Here is a 20,204-nt window from a genome sequence, read left to right as displayed (position 1 = left end):
GGAGAACAGTGCGGAGATTCCTTAAAATACTGGAAATAGAACTGAGTTATGACCCAGCAATCCCACTGCTGGGCATACACACCGAGGAAACCAGAATAGAAAGAGACACGTGTACCCCAATGTTCATCACAGCACTGTCTACAATAGCCAGGACATGGAAGCAACCTAGATGTCTATCGGCAGATGAATGGATAAGTCGGTGGTACATGTACACAATGGAATATTACTCAGCCATTAAAAAGAATGCATTTGAACCAGTTCTAATGAGGTAGATGAAACTGGAGCCTATTATACAGAGTGAAGTAAGTCAGAAAGAAAAACACCAATACAGTATATTAATGCATATATGGAATTTAGAAAGATGGTAACAATAACCCTATATGTGAGACAGCAAAAGAGACACAGATGTAGAGAACAGACTTTTGGACTCTGTGGGAGAAGGTGAAGGTGGGATGATTTGAGAGAATAGCATTGAAACATGTCTATTACCATATGTGAAATAGATGACCAGTCCAAGTTCAATGCATGAAACAGGGCGCTCAAAGCAGGTGCCCTGGGAAAACCCTGAGGGATGGGATGGGGAGGGAGGGGAGACAGGGGTTCACGATGGGGGAACACATGTACATCATGGCTGATTCATGTCAATGTATAGCAGAAACCACTACAGTATTGTAAAGTAATTAGCCTCCAATAAAAATAAACAAAATACCTTTTTAGAAAACTTGTTACTTTAGCTTTTATGCTTAGATCTGTAATTCATGTTGAATTAAATTTTTGTATGGTGTGAAATACACACAATAACAGTGATGAGTTGCAAAATTTGGAGTGAGAAAAGCCAAATACAACAAGTGAATCAGTACCGTTCTATTTATGTGAAGTTTTAGAGCAGGACTAGCTGAGCTATGGTAATAGAATCAGAAAACTGGTTTCTTGGGTGTGGGAAGGTAGTAACTCCATTGGGCACAGGAAACGTTTTGGGGTTATGGAGATGTTCTTAAAGAAGTTTTTACATACACATGTACATTTGTTACAAATCCAATGAACTGTACACTTACATTGCATGTGTTTTACTTTGTTTAAATTATACACCAGTTAAAACTGTATTATGAATCTTTAAAAAATCCCCAAGGAAAGAAAGAAACTTAAGTCATGTTTTTTTTAGTTGGACAAAAGCTAGTCCCCTGGTAATGACAAAGAGAAGCTACTGGCATATGAATTGTCAGAGTAACAATGTCTAATTCTTTCATCATCAAGAGAGAATTTGATGACATCATCAATCACAGGAGACTGAAATAATAAACACACAAACTGGCGGGCATCGCAGAACCAATACTTGGTTATCTGATTCACGATTTTTCAAAGATCTCAAAATGTTCTGCCTGAGAACTGTCTACTCTCTTAGGTTTCGCTACCTGAATCCCCAAACCACTATACCATAAACATTGTCTCTGAGAAGAGCTGTATAAAATTCCTATGTAATCTTTGTGAAACAAAAGGTAAGAATTTGTCCTTAATGTCAACCATTGAGTCATATCAAGTTCCTTTTCTGTACACAGAGGATTTCATATTCCTTAGATTAAGTATCACAAAGGAGTTTTGTAAACTTGGCTCAGATTCCAAGGTCAGTATACAAATAATCAAAAAATGATAGTTTAACCACTGGCCAGTGATCTGAATCAATTTTATATTCAAATACTTTCGAGAAAGAGCATATATTTTATGCTGTTACTGATCCTATCACCTTTCTTAGAATGATCTTCATAATACTGTTTAATTAAAATAATTAATTCCTTCATAACTATACAACTTTTTAGAGTCCAATTAAGTATTTTCATAACAGTCCCTTTCTCTGACACCCACCCTGTGAGTTAGGCTTGGAAGTGGCTTTTATATTTTTCGTTTCTGTAGGAAAAGAGTCCTTTGTACGTCAGAAAAGATGTTAAGTTTTAAGATCTCTTGTATTAAGGCCAGCTTAGGCCAGCTAATGTCCTAAGTCTTTGGGAAACTAGCTCAAATTGTGTTTCTACTGACTTTACATTTTCATACAGGGAGATATCCAAGGATCAGAGGTGCCTTACATCACCCCAACCAATGTTTATTACTTCGTTTATTACAGTTTCAGTCATGGAGAAGCAGGAGTCAGCACAGCATACTCTGTGTGCATTCTGCTTCATTTAATCTAGTTTTATCTGTTTCTCTTTATTCCCAGGAAAGAATGGGATACCAAAGGAAAACAATTCAATTGTTATTATTTTTAGTGTTTCTGTGGACCTTTCAGAGAATGTACCATTTCAGGTAACTTTAAAAAATTAATGATATTTTATTCTCATGTTGGTAAAGGATCTAGGGTATTCAGAAAGGTGATAAATTTTCCCCCTGAATGAATCATCATCCAAATATATTGATCCAAATATGCCCCATTATATCCAAATATATTAGCATAAACATAGGCTTCAGCATAAAAGTTCTTTGTTTCTAATGTGATCAAAGGTAGTGTAATTTCTGTAAGTCCATATGTGCCCGGAGAAGCAATGTGAAGCTACCAAGACAGTTACCATGTAATTAATGACAGTATAATGTTAGAACATGTTGTAAACTGCCATTTTTACATGGGTGGCATTAAAAAAAAAAGTCCCTAATATTGGTGACTTCTCACATTAGGTGTGGTATTTGTCCTCTACATATTTGAGCAAGTGGAGAGATTTCCCTGGAAATTAGGAAATTTCCTTGTTTTTTCTTTTGCTTGGTTTCTTTGGCTGAGCTGCATGGCTTTTGGCAGTGAAAGAAGAGTCCTAACCATTGGACCATCAGGGAATTCCCACAAATGTCATTGTTTAAGAGTCCTAACCATTGGACCATCAGGGAATTCCCACAAATGTCATTGTTTAAACATTATTAAGCAAACTTCTCTGTCATTTGTATCTCAAATAATTACTTGTTTTTTTATGATGTAGCATGCAGTCATGATTGTCATGATTTTTATCATGTTTATTACTGTATCTCTATAACCAACAATGTATTTGGCACCTACTGTGTGTCTTAGTCTATTTTAAGCTACTTTAACAAAATTCCATAGACTGGTTGGCTTATGAACTACAGAGATTTCTCACAGTTCTGGAGGTTGAGAAGTCCAGGATCAAGGCACCAACAGATTTGGTGTCTGTTGAGGACACACTTTCTAGTTCATACACAGCCATCTTCCCAATGTGTCCTTCAGGAGCAGAAAAGTCTCTGCCATGGGGTCTCTTTTCCAAGGGCACCAATCGCATTCATGAGGGCTCCATCCTCATGATCTAATCACCCCCTAAAGGCCCTACCTCCTAATGCCATCACCTTAGGAGTTAGGGCTTCAACATACGAATTTGAGGGGAATGCAAATATTTCATATATAACATTACATGTTCATTAAATATTTGGTAATATTAGATAACAAAATTAGGTAATAAAATGAATAGGTTTATAGGGATATAAGTCCTGGGTGTTCATTGGTAGGACTGATGTTGAAACTGAAACTCCAATACTTTGGCCACCTGATGCGAAGAGCTGACTCATTTGAAAAGACCCTGATGCTGGGAAAGGTTAAGGGCAGAAGGAGAAGGGGACAACAGAGGACGAGGTGGTTGGATGGCATCACCGACTCAATTGACATGAGTTTGGGTGAACTCCGGGAGTTGGTGATGGACAGGGAGGCCTGGCGTGCTGTGGTTCATGGAGTTGCAAAGAGTTGGACATGACTGAGCGACTGGACTGAACTGAACTCTGTCTGCTTGCTAAGTTGCTTCAGTCATGTCCTAAGCTTTGCGACCCCATGGACTATGGCCTGCCAGGCTTCTCTGTTCATGGAATTCTCCAGACAAGAATACTGGAGTGGGTAGCCATTCCCTCCTCCAGGGGATCTTCCCAACCCAGGGACTGAACCTACGTCTCCTGCATTGCAGGCAGATTCTTTACCGCTGAGCCACCAGGGAAGTCCCAGGGAAATAACTCTAGTTACATTAAATGTGGAAACCCTTTATATAAGTTTGAAATTAATACAATGCTTTTCATTTATTCTAAGCACAAAGAAAGTACAGAGAATCTATCAGTGCTGGTAAGTCTTTATCCACAAATAGGCGATGACTTCTTCTTTGAAGACTAAATCAGTTGGAGGGCAATGGACTATCTGCAAGTCCTTGGCAGGGTAAACCCAAAGGCAGGGCAAACCAAAGCAACTTTACAAATTAAGGTATTTACAAGTGGAGATATTTGTTTAAGGTTGGAGCACCAGGAGTCAAAGAAAGAGCAGACTGGCAGGGTGCTATCTCTGATAGAGGAGTGAGACCTGGTTAGAGGAAGCGTGTTACAGAAGCCAGAAGCCAGCCTACAGGAACCCTGGATCTTTTAAAGCTCTGGGGAAACGCATGGGAGTTGAGTATTGGCTAAAAGACCCCCAGGTATGAATCACACACCACCCGAAAAATCATGCCATCAGAGTGTGTGCAGAGAGGAAGCTTCCTCAAAGTTTGCCCAAGATTCAGTATCCTCAGGTGTTCCTCTACTTCCCTCCCTGTGCTCACGGAAACACACGTAGTGAAGTGAAAGCAACTGTCCTTTGTGTTGCTTGCTGTCTTCAGGGTCCTTGTCTCTCTCATGGGTCCACGATTGCAACATCCCCACTAAGACCAGGGCCTCGGAACTCTCCATCACCTGAAAAAAGCAGGAAAATCCCAGGCAAAGGTGGGAACATTCAAGGAAAGCCTGCTACAGCACATGCTGTGAGAAAGAATGGATTAAAATGCTTTCTGCCAAAATGTTTTCAGTGCAATACAACCTAACAATCATCCTCTTATTCATATTAGCTCTTCTTAGCATCAGGAGTCTATAGCTGTAGCATAGTAATACTTCTCATCCAAGCCATTGTTATTGATGGAAGCGGTGCCTGGTAGAATGTCACATCTCAGCCGCATTCCAACATTGCAGTTACGCCCGTCTGTGTACATAGGCACAAAGACAATCTCATGACATGTGACTCAGCTCCACAGCTGTCTAATCCCCTTATCTCAGTCCAGAATCAGCTTTCCCAGGGTGTCTTAGCAAGAGTGCCATAGAGCTTTTATGAAAGAGGGAAAGCAAGGGCTCAGGCACAATTGCTGGTCTTTTCACCTACTATGTGACTATGGACAAGATAATAAAAGTTGTGCTTCAGTTTATTTCATAGGAGTGGATTGAATTAGATAATACTTAGGAAAGTATTCAATAAGTATTAATGAAAAAAATCTAAATGTATCTGGCAAATTAGGGAATACTCCCCTTAAGAAGGGATATTTAAATGAGACCTAAATGCTATGTGGGAATTAGCTGGTGGAACCTGTGGCGTGTTTAAGCGACTAACAAAAGGCCAGTGAGCCTGAAAAACTGTCAATGTGGGGCTAGGTAGGAAAGGTGGGTGGAAGAGTGTGAAGCGTCAGATCATGCAAAATATCATGGCTCTATAAGGAATATGGACATGATCCTTAGGACAGTGGGAGGCCACTGGACATTGGTAAATAGAATAATGATTGGTAACATTGGAGCTTCAGAAACATGTTATTGGAAGCAGAGTGGAAATAGAGCATGGGTGAAGGTGAAGTCGGTCAGTCGTGTCCGACTCTCTGTGACCCCGTGGACTGCAGCCTACCAGGCTTCTTGGTCCATGGGATTCTCCAGGCAAGAGTACTGGAGTGGTTTACCATTTCATTCTCTAAGAAATAGAGTGTGAATCAGTTGAAAAGGGAAAATGCAGGGATAAGCAGAGGGCAGCACATCGCTAATTACATGAATAGAAATATGAAGGAAGGTTCATTATATCGTGCTCTTTCCATTTGTGTACCTTTTCAAAGGTACACAAACTTTTAAAAATTGAACAGTGAGGCCAATGAAGAGGCTTTGGTAGTAGCCCAGACACGGAACGATGCTGACCTGAAGTCATATGCTGGCAGGGAATGGAGATAGGGGATGGATTTGAGATGTTTTGGAGATACAACCATCCGGGTTTAATGGTGGGTTTGATGTTGGGATTCAGAGGGGCTCTGAGTGGAGAATGACTCTCCTGTTTCTGCCGTGCAAATCCAAGCAGATTCAGTGAGTTAAGGTAACATAGAAAGAGGACCTACTTTGGGGAAAAGATGATGACTTTAAACGTCTTCCTTTGGTAGCATCTGTGCAAAATTCAAGTAGAAGACTTCAGAACACAGTTGGGTATACTAAATTTATGGGAGAAGTATCATTCTATGTAAGAACTTGAAGCCACAGAAAAATGCCCAGAAGATTGTCAGTTGAGCAAACAGAGAACTTAAGAAAAATCCTTCTGAGAATAATGATCGCATCAAGGCTGCTGAGCAGACAGGATATTTAAGGGTAACCTTAGGCAGAAAATAGGAATATATTCTCATTGTGGTAGAAGTCACTACAGGTAAATTTGGGGATGAGGTTGCAGAAAGTTGAGGGAGCTTCCGTCTGATAATTGCCATTTTCTCTGTGAATTAGAAGATGAGAACGAGAACTATGGGAACAGATAGACTCCTGGGAAGCACAGAGAATTACTCTCAGGGTGGAAATCATGATTTTTCCATGCCACAACCATCAAAGTTCATTATTAATTTTCTGCTTCACGCTTATTTTGCATTTTACATTTGATAATACATCTCAAACTCTCTCTATATTATGTGACTCTTTGCATTATTTTTCCTAATAGGTCTGTGAATACTCAAACAGAAGAATTAAAGCTATCAGACTGGTTTTTTCCCAAGTAAGAATTCCAGATCTAATACGTGTGAGATTAATCCGTAGACTGCTCAATAGGAATTAACAGATGGCAAAAATACTGTGACTGGCATTCCAAATGTTGGAGGGCAGATAGATCTTTGATGGTTATTTAAAAAAATAAGCAGTAGCCGAGATCAACTGGAAATGGACATTAGGACCTATGTCCTCCATGAATGAGAATTTAGATGATAGAAACACAAAGCACCCTAGAATGACGGAGAGTCACCAAATGTAAGGGTACATTTGAGATCGTTTGATTGTTTCTCCTCATTTCACCAATGAGAGAACCAAAGCCCAGATCCGGTGGGTGGGCTGTCTGTACACTTCGTGCTTTAATACAACAGCTTTCTTCTGGGCTCTCTGCCTCCATCTTCTTACTGTATGCACCAGGCTTTCACCTTGATGCTGTAGATCTGAGGACCTGTCTCAATTAAAACTTTGAAAGGAGACATCCAGTTACTGGATAATGATCCATGACTCATCCTCCCACAATATCACTACGTTGGTCAGATCTAATCAGACCATGCAAAGCATACCAGCTATTTAAACAGAGGTTTAAGTATAAAGAATTGCTGATTACCATATAGTCATTAAGGGGCTTCCCAGGTGATGCTAGCGGAAGAACCTGCCAATGCAGGAGGCCTCAGAGATGTCAGTTCCATCCCTGGGTTGGGAAGATCCCCTGAAGGAGGGCATGACAACCCAGTGTTCTTGCCTGGAGAATCCCATGAACAGAGGAGCCTGGCAGGCTACAGTCCATGGAGTCACAAAGAGTCAGACACTTCTAAAACAACTTAGCACCCATGGACAGCCATAAAGTCATTAACTAGGTAACCTGAAAAATGGAAAATAGAGCTCTAAGGTGTCATAGAGGGAACAGCTATAGGAAGTAATTATTTTCCCTGGTTCTAAAGAAAGAAAAGGAAGGGAATGGAATTATTACACCTTAAAAACTTAGAGACAAATCTCACAGGGCTTAAACTCTGCTGTTGCTCACCTGGTGTGGGTGCCTCTGAGCTCCAGGGAAGCCTCTTGGGGCAGAGAACCAGCCCTTCTACGGAGGAGCACGGCGAGACTGGTTCTGCACGTGTTGCAAAAACTGAAAGTTGGATTCAATTGCTCAGGAAAAGAACTGCTATTACTGTGGTAAAGATGCATTCCTGGAATGGGACTTGCAGGAACAGGATGCAGACAAGAAGCCCACAGGAAACAGAAAAGAGCAAGTTTCTTCTTCCTCCAAACTTGTAATTTTCCTCCAATGCCCTCTATTAGTAGAGCCTACCAGGGTGCCCATTGGCAAAGGAGAAATGTGATTTGCAGTGTCCCAGCTCAACATAATAAAGCAGGGTATACTGTGGTGGGTTTAACTTTGAAAGACAATAGCTTAATAACTGATACAGCATCCCCCTAATAAGACAGGTAAGTTATAGCCTCATAATTCAAGGTATTGATCAATCACAACAGGTGAAAAAAGGACAAAACCATATAATCATTTAAGCAGATTCCAAATCAGTTCAGTTCAGTCCAGTCTCTCAGTCGTGTCCGACTCTTTGCGACCCCATGAATTGCAGCACGCCAGGCCTCCCTGTCCATCACCAGCTCCTGGAGTTCACTTAGACTCATGTCCATCGAGTCAGTGATGCCATCCAGCCATCTCATCCTCTGTCATCCCCTTCTCCTCCTGCCCCCAGTCCCTCCCAGCATCAGAGTCTTTTCCAATGAGTCAGCTCTTCGCATGAGGTGGCCAAAGTACTGGAGTTTCAGCTTTAGCATCAGTCCTTCCACAGAACACCCAGGACTGATCTCCTTTAGAATGAACTGGCCTCAGTGGGCTACTTTTAAGTTTCAATCTCCATTCCTTTTTCTTTGGTGGGGTGTGTGCGTGTTTAAACAGCAGAGATTTATTTTCTCCCATTTCCGAAGGCTGGAAATAGAAGATCAAGGTATTGGCAAGTTTGGTTGCTTCTGAGGTCTCTCTTCTTGACTTGCAGCTGCCTATCTCCTTGCTGTGTCCTCACAAGGCTTTTTCTCTGTGTACACATCCCGGGTGTCTCTTACTCTTATAAGGACACCAGCCCTGTTGGCTTTGGCCCTGTTCTTATGACCTCATTTAACCTTAACGTGTTAGTTGCTCAGTCGTGTCTGACTCTTTGCGATTCCATGGACTGTAGCCCACCAGGCTCCTCTGCCCATGGAATTTTCCAGGCAAGAATACTGGAGTGGGTTGCCTTTCTCTTCTCCAGTGGGTCTTTCCGACCCAGGTATCAAACTTGGGCCTCCTGCATTGTAGGCAGGCTCTTTACCATCTGAGCCACTGGGAAAGTCCCGTTTAACCTTAATTACGTCTCTAAAGGCCCTATCTCCAAATATTCAGACTGGGGTTACCCCTTCAGCACGTGAATCTGGAGGAGACATTCAGTCCATAACAAGCTCTGAAACAGCTAATGGAATCTTTCTTTTGCTGCATGTCAACTCCTATTTCATTTTTCATTTTTTTCATTGATGATCACTAAAGCTGAACACATTTTCATATGAATATTGGCCACTTAGACATTCACTTTTGTAAACTGCCTGTTTATATCTCTTCTCTTTATCCCACACAATGGATTGTCTTTTTCTTATAGATTTGAATACACATAATATAAAATTCACTATTTTAATTGTTTAAAAATGTACAATTTGGGGCTTTCCCGGCGGTCCAGTAGTTAAGAATATGTCTTGCAATGCAAGGAAACTTGTTTAATCCCTGATGCACAAAGACTCCACATGCTGCAGAGCAGCTAAGCCCGTGGGCCATAACTACTGAGCCCGCATGCTGCAACTACTGAAGCCTGTGCTCCACAGCAAGGGAAGCCACTCAATGAGAAGCCCATGCACCACAATGAAGAGCAGCCCCTGCTCAACTAGAGAAACGCCTGTGCAGCAACCAGGACCTAGCGCCACCAAAAACTTGAGTAAATAAGTCCTTTAGAAATGTATAGCTCTAGCTATCTAATTCCAGAATATCTTCATCATAGCAAAAAAGAAGCTCTGCCCATTCAGAAGTAACTTCTCATTCCCTGCTCCTTGACAAACACTAATCTGCTTTCCATCTCTCTGGACTTGATTCTTCTGGACATTTCCTATGAAGGGAGCATAGTATGTTTTGTTACTTTTTCAATGTCTGACTTCTTTCACTTTGCATGTTTTATTTATTTATTTTCCAGATTTTATTTTATTTATTTTTTTTACTTTACAATATTGTATTGGTTTTGCCATACATCAACATGAATCCGCCATGGGTGTACACATATTCCCAATCCTGAACCCCGCCTCCCACCTCCCTCCCTGTACCATCTCTCTGGGTCAACCCACTGCACCAGCCCCAAGCAGCCTGTATCCTGCATCAAACCTAGACTGGTGATTCGTTTCTTATATGATATTATACATGTTTCAATGCCATTCTCCCAAATCAACCCACCCTCTCCCTCTCCCACAGAGATACATCTGTGTCTCTTTTGTTTTGCATGTTTTAAAGATTCATCTATATTGTAGCATGTATCAGTATTTCATTCCTTTTCATAGCTGAATAATATTCCGTGGTATGGATGTACCACACATCCATTCACCAGTAAATGGATATTAGGTTGTTTCCACTTTGGGGCTATTATAAGTAATGGTGCTATAAACATTCATGTACAAGTTTTAATTTTAAATCATACTTTCAGTCTCCTTGGGTAAACATCTAGAAGTGGGTTTACTGGGTACATGGTAATCCTAAATTAAACTTTTTGAGAAACCACCAAGCTCTTTTCCATACAGTTACATCATTTTATGTTCCCATCAACAATGCATGAGTGTTTCAGTTTCTCTACATCCTTTCCAACACTTGCTATTTTTTGTTTTGCTGGGGGTGTGTGTTTGTTTTTGCTTATGTTACGGCCATTCTAGTGTATGTGAAATATCTTATTATAGTTCTGATTTACATTTCTCTAATGACTAATGATGTTGATCTTGAGATGTCTTTGTCTGGCTTTGGCATCAAAGTAATATTGGCCTCACAGAATGAGTTAGAAAGTTCTATTTCTTTGGAAGACTTTGAGAATGTAATTGGTGTTAATTCTTTAAGTGTTTGGTAGAATTCAGCAGTTAAACCATCTGATCCTGGGCTTTCTTTGTTAGCAGATCTTCAATTACCTTTACTTGTGATAGGTCTCTAAGATTTTCTAGTTCTTCTTGAACCAGTTTTAGTAGTTTGTGTCTTTCTAGAAATTTATCCATTTCATCTATAAGGTCTATAAAAATGTCCCCATTTCTGTTCTTGATTTTAATAATTTGAGTCATCTCTGATTTTTTCCTGGTCAGTTTAATTAAAGGTATGCCAGTTTCATTAATCTTTGCAAAGAATTGACTTTTGGCTTCATTGATTCTGTCATTTTTTTTCTCTATTCAGTTCTCTCTGCGCCAGTCTTTATTATTTCCTCTTTCTGTTGCCTTTAGTTTTGTTTTCCCCTTTTTTCCCCCCCCCAGTTTCCCCCTTTTTTCCCCTTAAGGTGGAATGTGTGGTGACTAATATGAGATCTTTCTTTTTTAAAACATGGATGTTTACAGCTATACATTTCCCTCTGAGTACTGATTTTCACTGTCTCCCGTAAGGTTTAGCATGTTGTACCTTCATTTTGATTTATCTCAATTTCTTTTCTAATTTCCTCATGATTTTGGAGTTTTTTGTTTTTGTTTTTTTCCCTTATGATTTTTTTCCTTTGACACATTGGTTGTCTAGGTGGGTTGTTTAATTTCCAGATGTTTATGAATGTTCTAGACTTATTTCTGTTACTGATTTCTCATTACATTCCAGTATCATTGGAAAAGATAGTTTGTATATTTCCAGTCACTTTAAGGTGATTGAGCCTTGTCTTATGGTCTAAGATGAGATTTATCCTGGAGAGTATTCCATGTGTGTTTGAGAAGGACATGTATGTACTCTGTTGTTGGATAAAGTGTTCTGTGTGTGTCTGATTTGTTCTTTTGCCTGCTCAAATCTTCTGTTGACATCCTAAAGTGAATTTTTTCCTTTCAGCTATACACGTCTCAACTTCAGTATTTCTATTTCATTTGCTTTTATAACTTGTATCTTTAATATTCTCTATTTGTTAAGACAATGTTCTTCTGGTTTTCTTTAGTTCTCTGTCCATGGCTTCCTTTAGCACGTTGAAAGTGAAGTTGCTCAGTCGCGTCCGACTCTCTGCGACCCTGTGGACTATAGCCCACCAAGCTCCTCCATCCGTGGGATTCTCCAGGCAAGAATACTGGAGTGGGTTGCCATTTAGCATGTTAAGCATATATTAAAAGGTTGATTTAAAGTCTTTTTAGAAAAATTCAGTCAATGTCTGGACAGTTCTCATTTATTTGTTTTCCTGTGAATGGGCTATACATTCTTCTTTATTTGGATAACTCTTAAATTTTGGTTAAAAACTAGACATTTTGAGTATTATAATATAGTTTCTCTGAAAATCAGATACTTTTGCCTCCTCAGAGTTTGTTGTTCTTATTTGCTCTTGGTTGGCTGTTTGGTTTTGTTTTTACCTTTTTTCCTAGTTTCCCCACCTTTTCCCTTTAAGGTGGAAGGTGAGGCTATTAATATGAGATCTTTCTTTTCTTATGGTTGTTTGTTTAGTGGCTTTTCCAAACTATTTTTTAAAAGACTGTATTCTTTTTCTTGTTTGGTCCCAGAAGTCTCTGAGCTACCCTTAGGTTGTAGCCAGCAAGTTGTTTGACAGAGATTTCCTTAAAGTGCCTAAAACCTGAGAGAGGGAGGTGTTAGAGGGCAGAAGGAGGAGGAAGAGAAAATGAAGGAGGAGGAGGAGAAGGAGAAGGAAAAAAACAGAAAGAGAGGAAAACAAAACAAAGAGAAGAAGACACTTACATTCTTCAAAGACTTGCTCTGTGTTTGGGCCCGCCTCCAACACAGCCCAGTTGCTTATAACTCTGCCTTAGCTTTCACTTCTTGTGTGCCCTGAGCCTAAATATCTGTCGGAGGTGAAAGCCTAGGATGTTCACAGGTCTCTTCTGAATGTTCGTTCTGCCCTGAACATGTGCATGGATTCCTCAGTTCCTTGTTCTATGTGTGTCTGATTGACGCATGGAATCTTGTCAAAGCCCCTACTTCCCAAAGAACTGTCTTTCAAATGTTTCCTCCCCAGGCTTTCAGCATATATAGAGTTTAACTGAAATCTTTTGTTTCAGGCGAAAGGGGCTTGTTCTTTTACAACTTTTTTTTCAAAGAATACCCTCCCCTTCATTTCTTAGAGAATGTTAAGTACAAGAAAAAAAGCACTATGAGTCAATCCTTCAAGGAACTCTCAGGTAGCTTAAAAAGATAAACACAATCGCTGGGAATTAGATCCACTCTTCTCCCCGCTGAGTCAGATACCCACACTGAGAACATAACATGCTTTTGTCTTTTCAATGCCACTGTTATACTAGGAAGAGCATTGGTGCAAGGCTAGGTTAGAATACCTCAAAGGTTTTCTAGTCCTACCATAGTGAGTCTTTTCTTTTTTCTTTTCTTTTTGAGATAACTTTTGCTGGGTTGCTCTAAATATTTGGCCATCTTCCAAAGTTCTGACAGAGTTGATTCTGATAGTATGCAACAATGTTAACACTGGCAGCATTTCAGATTATGAAAACTGGGAAGTTCGTTTTTTAAAATATTGCTTCTGAGAAGAATCAGTGTCCATAGCTTAAGACGGTAGAGCTTGTCCAACTGTAGGAAAAAATGTTACTTTAGACTTTGGGTGACATTTCAACTATGCATCCTCAAAGATCTTGGAACAATAATATAATCAGTACATGTACTTTTGTAATGATCTCACCCTAATGATGCATCCATGAAATTAAAAGATGCTTACCCCTTGGAAGGAAAGTTATGACCAACTTAGATAGCATATTAAAAAGCAGAGACACTACTTTATTAACATAGGTCCATCTAGTCAAGGCTATGGTTTTTCCAGTAGTCATGTATGGACGTGAGAGTTGGACTGTGAAGAAAGCTGAGCACCGAAGAATTGATGGTTTTGAACTGTGGTGTTGGAGAAGACTCTTGAGAGTCCCTTGGACTGCAAGGAGATCCAACCAGTCCATTCTGAAGGAGATCAGTCCTGGGTGTTCATTGGAAGGACTGATGTTGAAGTTGAAACTCCAATACTTTGGCCGCCTGATACAAAGAGCTGACTCATTTGCAAAGACCCTGATGCTGGAAAAGACTGAGGGCAGAAGGAGAAGGGAACGACAGAGGGTAGTATGATTGGATGGCATCACCAACTCAATGGACATGAGTTTGGGTGAACTCTGCGAGTTGGTGATGGACAGGAAGGCCTGGCGTGCTGCGGTTCATGGGGTCGCAAAGAGTCAGACACGATTGAGCGACTGAACTGAAATGAACTGAGTCATTTCTGATACACTGTTTCTTCAGTTTATCATGCCATCAAGGCTCTGGGTTAGAAATAAGGAAATACTGCAGTCAGACATAGGCTTTATACATTAGCAATATCTACTACAAGTTTATTAAAAGTATTTTGCTCATAATTCTTATATCTTCCTTACAGTGCCGTAAATCGCTCAAACGTAACTACCAGCTGGGCAGCTCCAGTTGTGTGGCATGGCACTTATGATGAAGTGGTGCTGGAAAATTATTACGCAAGTCATAGAATTACTGTGGGGTTGACTGTGTTTGCTGTGGGAAGGTAGGTATTGCTGAATGACCTTTATATTCAGGTGTTTTATTTTAGAAAATGGGAGATTATCAACAATCTACCTCAAGAATTTAGAAAAAGTAGAACAAAATAAAGCCAAAGAAAGCAGAAATAAGGAGGTAATAAAGGTGAGAGCAGGAATCCATGAAATTGAAAACAGAAAAGTCTTAGAGAAAAATCAATGAAACAAAAATGTGGTTCTTTGGGGAAAAAAAAAACAAAACTCAATAAAATCCATAATCACCCAGGAAGACTAGCCAAGAAAAAAAAATAATGCAAATTACAAATATTGGGAAAGAAACAGGGTCTATCAGCTCAGACCTTGTAGACTTTAAAAGGATAATCAGGGAACAGTATAACATTCTCTACATATCTGACAACTTAGAGGACATGGACCGTATAAAGCACATACAACCACAATTCACCCAACATGAAACAGATCATTTGAATAACCCTGTATCTATTGAGGAAATAGAATTTATAATTTTAAAAACTCCCAAAGGGGCTTCCCTGGTGGCTTAGCTAGTAAAGAATCTGCTTGCAATGCAGGAGACCTGGGTTCGATCCCTGGGTTGGGATAGTCCCTTTGAGAAGGGAACAGCTACCCACTCCAGTATTCTGGCCTGGAGAATTCCATGGACTATATAAAGTCCATGGGGTCACAAAGAAAGGACTTTCACTTTCAAAGTCCTCAGGCGCAGATAGTTTCATCAGAGAATTCTGCCGAATACTTAAAGAAAAATTAACATCAATTCTACATAGTCTTTTTCAGAAAAGAGACTAGAAAGGAACACACCCCAAATCATTTTATGAAGCAAATTCTGCCTTGATATCAAAATCATACCAAAAAGAGTACGAAAAAGTATTAAGCTGAACAATACTTATCACTCATTAAAATGGTAAAGTTATCAGCTTTATACCAACTTGCTGTTAAATATTGGTAGTAATTTATTGTTTAATTAAAAGAAAACAGAAAGAGGAAGAAAGGGAGGAGGAAGGGAAGACTCCTTACTGAAGAAGTTTCCCATGACCTCCTCCCGAGACTCACTGTGGTCTCTTCAAGTTGCTGCCCCAGGATCTGTAACAAGATCCCGGGAAGTGACCCTATTCCGGGGCAGTACTTCTACCTTCAGGACACAGATGGAGTTTCTGGTTCCTTCCTACACCCTCCTGAATAGAACGCAGGGTCTTAAAAGGGTACTGTATAAGGGAAGGGGCACTGAAACCACAGCTTCAGTAACCTCACCATGAAACCCCGACTCTGTTTTAAAGAACCTCTGAAAGCTCAGGAATAAATGGCATCAATTTCCTCTGAAATTAGGAGTATAGGTGGGACTGAAACTAGGAGGATAGATTTAAAGTATCTACATGGAAATTTTCAACATGAATATCTGCTACAGGAATGAACAGTTAAGCCAATAAAATAAAACAGAAAAATGCCATGCACATATTAAAGGCTTTCTGTTTATTGGCAATAGCACTGTAGAGACCTGTAGGGAAAGACTTCCATAAATGATGTTGGAGAAAATGTCAACACAGGAAAACTTAAATTGTACCTTTACAGCATACCATGTACAAACATACAAACATCAATCACTAGGTAGTTTGAAGACCAATAGTTAAAAGAAAAACTGTGTCTTCACGAACTCAGGATAGAAAAGGATTTATTAATCAAGACATAGAAACTACTAATCACAAAGGAAAAGATTGATAAGTCTGACTGCTTATGAGTGAACTCTGGGAGTTGGTGATGGACAGGGAGGCCTGGCGTGCTGTGATTCATGGGGTCGCAAATAGTCGGACACGACTGAGCGACTGAACTGAACTGAAGGAAAAAATCAGAGAAACACAAACTGAAGGCCATTTTACAAAATACACGGTCAGGGTCATGACCAACAAGAAGAGAAATTGACAGCGTGGAAGAGACTAGGGAGACTAGAAGAGACTAGTGACTGAATGCAGTGTGCTCTGGATTGGATCCTGGAAACCGAAAAGGTCATTACGGAAGCTGGTGAAAATCACATAAAACCTGTGGTTTAGCTAATAGTCGTTTACCACTGATAATTTCCTAGTTTTGACAAATGTACTATGGTTATATAATATATTACTATTAGGGGAAGGTGGGTAGAGCATATGTGGGAGCTCTGTAATATATCTGCAACTTTTCTGTAAATCTAATGCTATGCTAAGCTTCAGTCGTGTCTGACTCTTTGCGAACCTATGGACTGTAGCCTGCCAGGGTCCTCTGTCCACGGGATTTTCCAGGCAAGAATACTGGAGTGGGTTGCCATTTCTTTCTCCAGGGGATCTTCCCAATCCAGGGACTGAACCAACATCTCTTAAGTCTCCTGTATTGGCAGGCAGGTTCTTTACCACTAGCACCACCTGGGAAGCAGGCCTTGCTAAGATCCAGTGTAGTAAGTCTAATAGCATTCCAACACAGAAAATATTTTAAAAATTGGGGGAAAAAATGTTTGCCATTGTAGCGACAGTAAGGTTTTTTTTAATTGTAAATGCCTGATATTAAGCTTTCGATTGATTGCTGAGACATCCATTTTATTTATTTTTTCATTGGCCACAATGTACAGCTTGTGGGATCTTAGTTCCCTGACCAGGGAGAAAACTTGGGCCCTGTGCCATAAAAGGGCAGAGTCGTAACCACTGGACCACCAGGGAATCCCCTGAGATATCCACTTTAAAGACATCCATCTCAAATAGAAATATTGCTTACTAGCTAAACAACTAGATAAAGAGCCAAGTCCCCATACCCATGAAATCTTCCTTTTAGAAAGTCCTGAGTGATCTGATCTACATAAATGACCACTTGCATGACCCCATTTTCCCCCTCGCTTTAACTTCCGCTTTTACGTTTAAAATTTGTCAACAGAGTGAACTTGCAAAATCCTAGTCACCCCACCCTCAACCCAGTAAAGGCAGAACCCTAGGGCCTTTGTGTTTCTCTCTTTCTTTCCCACCACCTCCAACTTTTGACCTCACTGTGTGGCCCCAGGCATGCCACGTATCCTCTAGGATTTGTGATTAATAAAGCTTATTTTCTCAAAGTTCCCTATGGTTGTTGTTGAGGTGCTCCTTGAGATTATAATAAGAATGACAAAGACTGGTCCAGCCATAATGTAGACTCTGGTGATGTCTGGTGGGAAGTAGGGATCTCTTACCACAAGTAGTAGGGACTCCAGTGAGTGCCCCCAGGCACTCCTAGCCGATAGCATCACTGTCAATAGGCAGAGATTGACACAAAACAGCCCCACATCACATCATAGACAAAAATTAACTCAAATGGATAACAGACTTAAATATGAAAGATAAAACAAGAAAGTGACTAGAAAAACATATAGGAGAGTATTTTCACTACTTTGAGGGAGCAAAGATTCCTGAAGTATGACACAAAAACACTAACCATAAAAGAAATATGGATAAATATGGACTTTGGATTTGAGTTGCTAGCTTCCAGCTCAATATAATATTTTAAGTGATATTTTTTTCATAATGTACCTAATAATTTTAGATACTCCAAACTAGAGTTTTCTCCTGACTCCATCTGTTGTATTTCTTAAGACTCTGATCAATATCCGGAACTTATTTCTAGTGATCATATACATAAGCATCATTTGAACTAGTCACATATATTGCCTTTTCTTTTTTGAATTTACCTGAGGCCATTTATTACTACAAGAATCCTTAACTGGCTGGAGAGATTGGAAATGAAAAAGTTTACCTTCAGCCCAGCAATCTTAGCACCATATTAAAGGGCATAGGGCAAAATAAGAAACCAGTGCTGACAGCGGACACAAAGCGTGTTGCCTCTGACTTTTTATGCATAATTAACTACTCTAAGTAAGCCACAGGCATCAGTAACTGCTCTTGCAATGACCTATGACCTTTCCTGCCTACAACCTCTAAAGCAAGTCCCAACTGCTCTGATAACCCTGAAAATTCAGGCTTTTGTTTTGTGCTGGGCACGGTTCAGGTTTCTGATCTCACCAAGTTTCATTCCCTCTCGTGAGAAATTCCTCTTTTCTCCTCTGATCCATAAAACCTCACCAGGGAGAGGAAAGGCAGACGATTTCACTTTTACACTACTTAAATACAACTCAAGTAGCATATCTTAACGTTTGCTTCCTTAGTAGCATTTTTCAATAAAACTACAGTAAGTGTAATTTAAATAGTATGTGTTTCACTAACATACAAGAAAATGAACTTAATTGCTTCTTATTTACTTCACAGATACGTTGACCGTTATTTGCACACATTTATAAACTCAGCTGATAAATATTTTATGGTTGGCCAGAAAGTCATCATTTACGTCATGATAGATGACTTCTCTAAGGTGCCCTGGGTAGATATGGCTCCCCTCCGAATGCTGAAAATTTTTGAAATAAAGCAAGAGAAGAGATGGCAAGACATCAGTATGATGCGTATGAAGACCATCAGTGAACACGTTGCGGATCACATCCAATATGAAGTTGACTTCCTCTTCTGCATGGATGTGGATCAAATCTTTGTAAAAAAATATGGACTGGAGACTCTGGGGGAATCAGTAGGTCAGTTACACGCTCATTGGTATAAGACAAGTCCTACAGAGTTACCTTACGAGAGAAGTCAGTTATCAGAAGCATATATACCTATTGGTAAGGGGGACTTTTATTACCATGCTGCTGTATTTGGCGGTACTCCCGTTCAGGTTCTCAGTATTGCTAGGGAGTGCTTCAGAGGAATCATGAATGACAAGAAAAATAACATTGAGGCAGTGTGGCATGATGAAAGTCACTTGAACAAGTATTTTTTCCTCCATAAACCCACTAAAATCTTGTCACCAGAATACTGCTGGGATCAGTCTGGACCTAATAGTATTAAGAATGGCACTTTCAAACTCTATTGGGCTTTTAAAAATTATGATTTTCTTAGGCAGTCGGTGTAATTTTATAGCTCTTTCTTTGTGTTGCTGAATTTAAAAGCATCATTTGGTCTTGTCTTTAAAAAATTAGTACTTGACAAATTGTAGCACCATAAAAATAATCACTAATAGAATGACAAACTAACCAACACAATTATATTCATACTTTTCATCACCTTTCTTTTTGAATCATATAGCATAGGGTACAGCAGTAACAGAATGAATATATTGACGTCAGATGGAAATATAGTGTTCTCATATCTTGTGTGAATTTCGAGGAAGTATTTTTTTGGATCACATTGGACAAAATAGAATCTATCAGGAGAAGATGAAATCTGAAATATTTTCACTGATCCAGCTAGATATATATTTCTTATATTGCTTAAGGAAAGGGATAATCTAGGGGTATGGATAAGGGAAATCGGTGCAACTATACTAATCTACTCTCTACGTAAAATTTTGAGAACATTAAACCTGCCACCAGATGGGCAGACAGTTACTAGAAAACTGGGTTATTCAAAAAGAACTGTTTTTTTTTTTCTTTTTAACTTTTTAATTTGTATTGGGGTGTAGCCTATTAACAATGTTGTGATAGTTTCAGGTGAACAGTGAAGGGACTCAGTCATACAAACGGACGTGTCCATTCTCTCCCAAACTCCCCTCCCATCCAGGCTCCCACATAACATTGAGCAGAGTTTCATGTGCCATACAGTAGGTCATTTTTTCTTATCTATGTTTAATATAACAGAGTGTACATGTCCATCCCAAATTCC

The 20,204-nt window shown here is 39.7% G+C and overlaps 1 protein-coding gene across 1 annotated transcript; it reads left to right on the top strand.

Moving 5' to 3' along the window:
- LOC102191624 (N-acetyllactosaminide alpha-1,3-galactosyltransferase-like) lies at window positions 1,359-19,784 on the top strand. Its single transcript, XM_005687035.2, has 6 exons — window positions 1,359-1,496; window positions 2,210-2,295; window positions 4,058-4,090; window positions 6,713-6,766; window positions 14,370-14,507; window positions 18,762-19,784. Exons 2-6 carry the CDS (start codon window positions 2,216-2,218, stop codon window positions 19,453-19,455), a joined length of 999 nt encoding a protein of 332 aa, XP_005687092.2. The 5' UTR covers window positions 1,359-1,496; window positions 2,210-2,215; the 3' UTR covers window positions 19,456-19,784.

The sequence above is a fragment of the Capra hircus genome, chromosome 11 (assembly GCF_001704415.2).
Source record: "Capra hircus breed San Clemente chromosome 11, ASM170441v1, whole genome shotgun sequence".
Classification (NCBI taxonomy): Eukaryota; Metazoa; Chordata; class Mammalia; order Artiodactyla; family Bovidae; genus Capra; species Capra hircus.
Note: the sequence above shows the minus strand (reverse complement) of the source record. Positions and strands in the feature narration are given on the sequence as shown.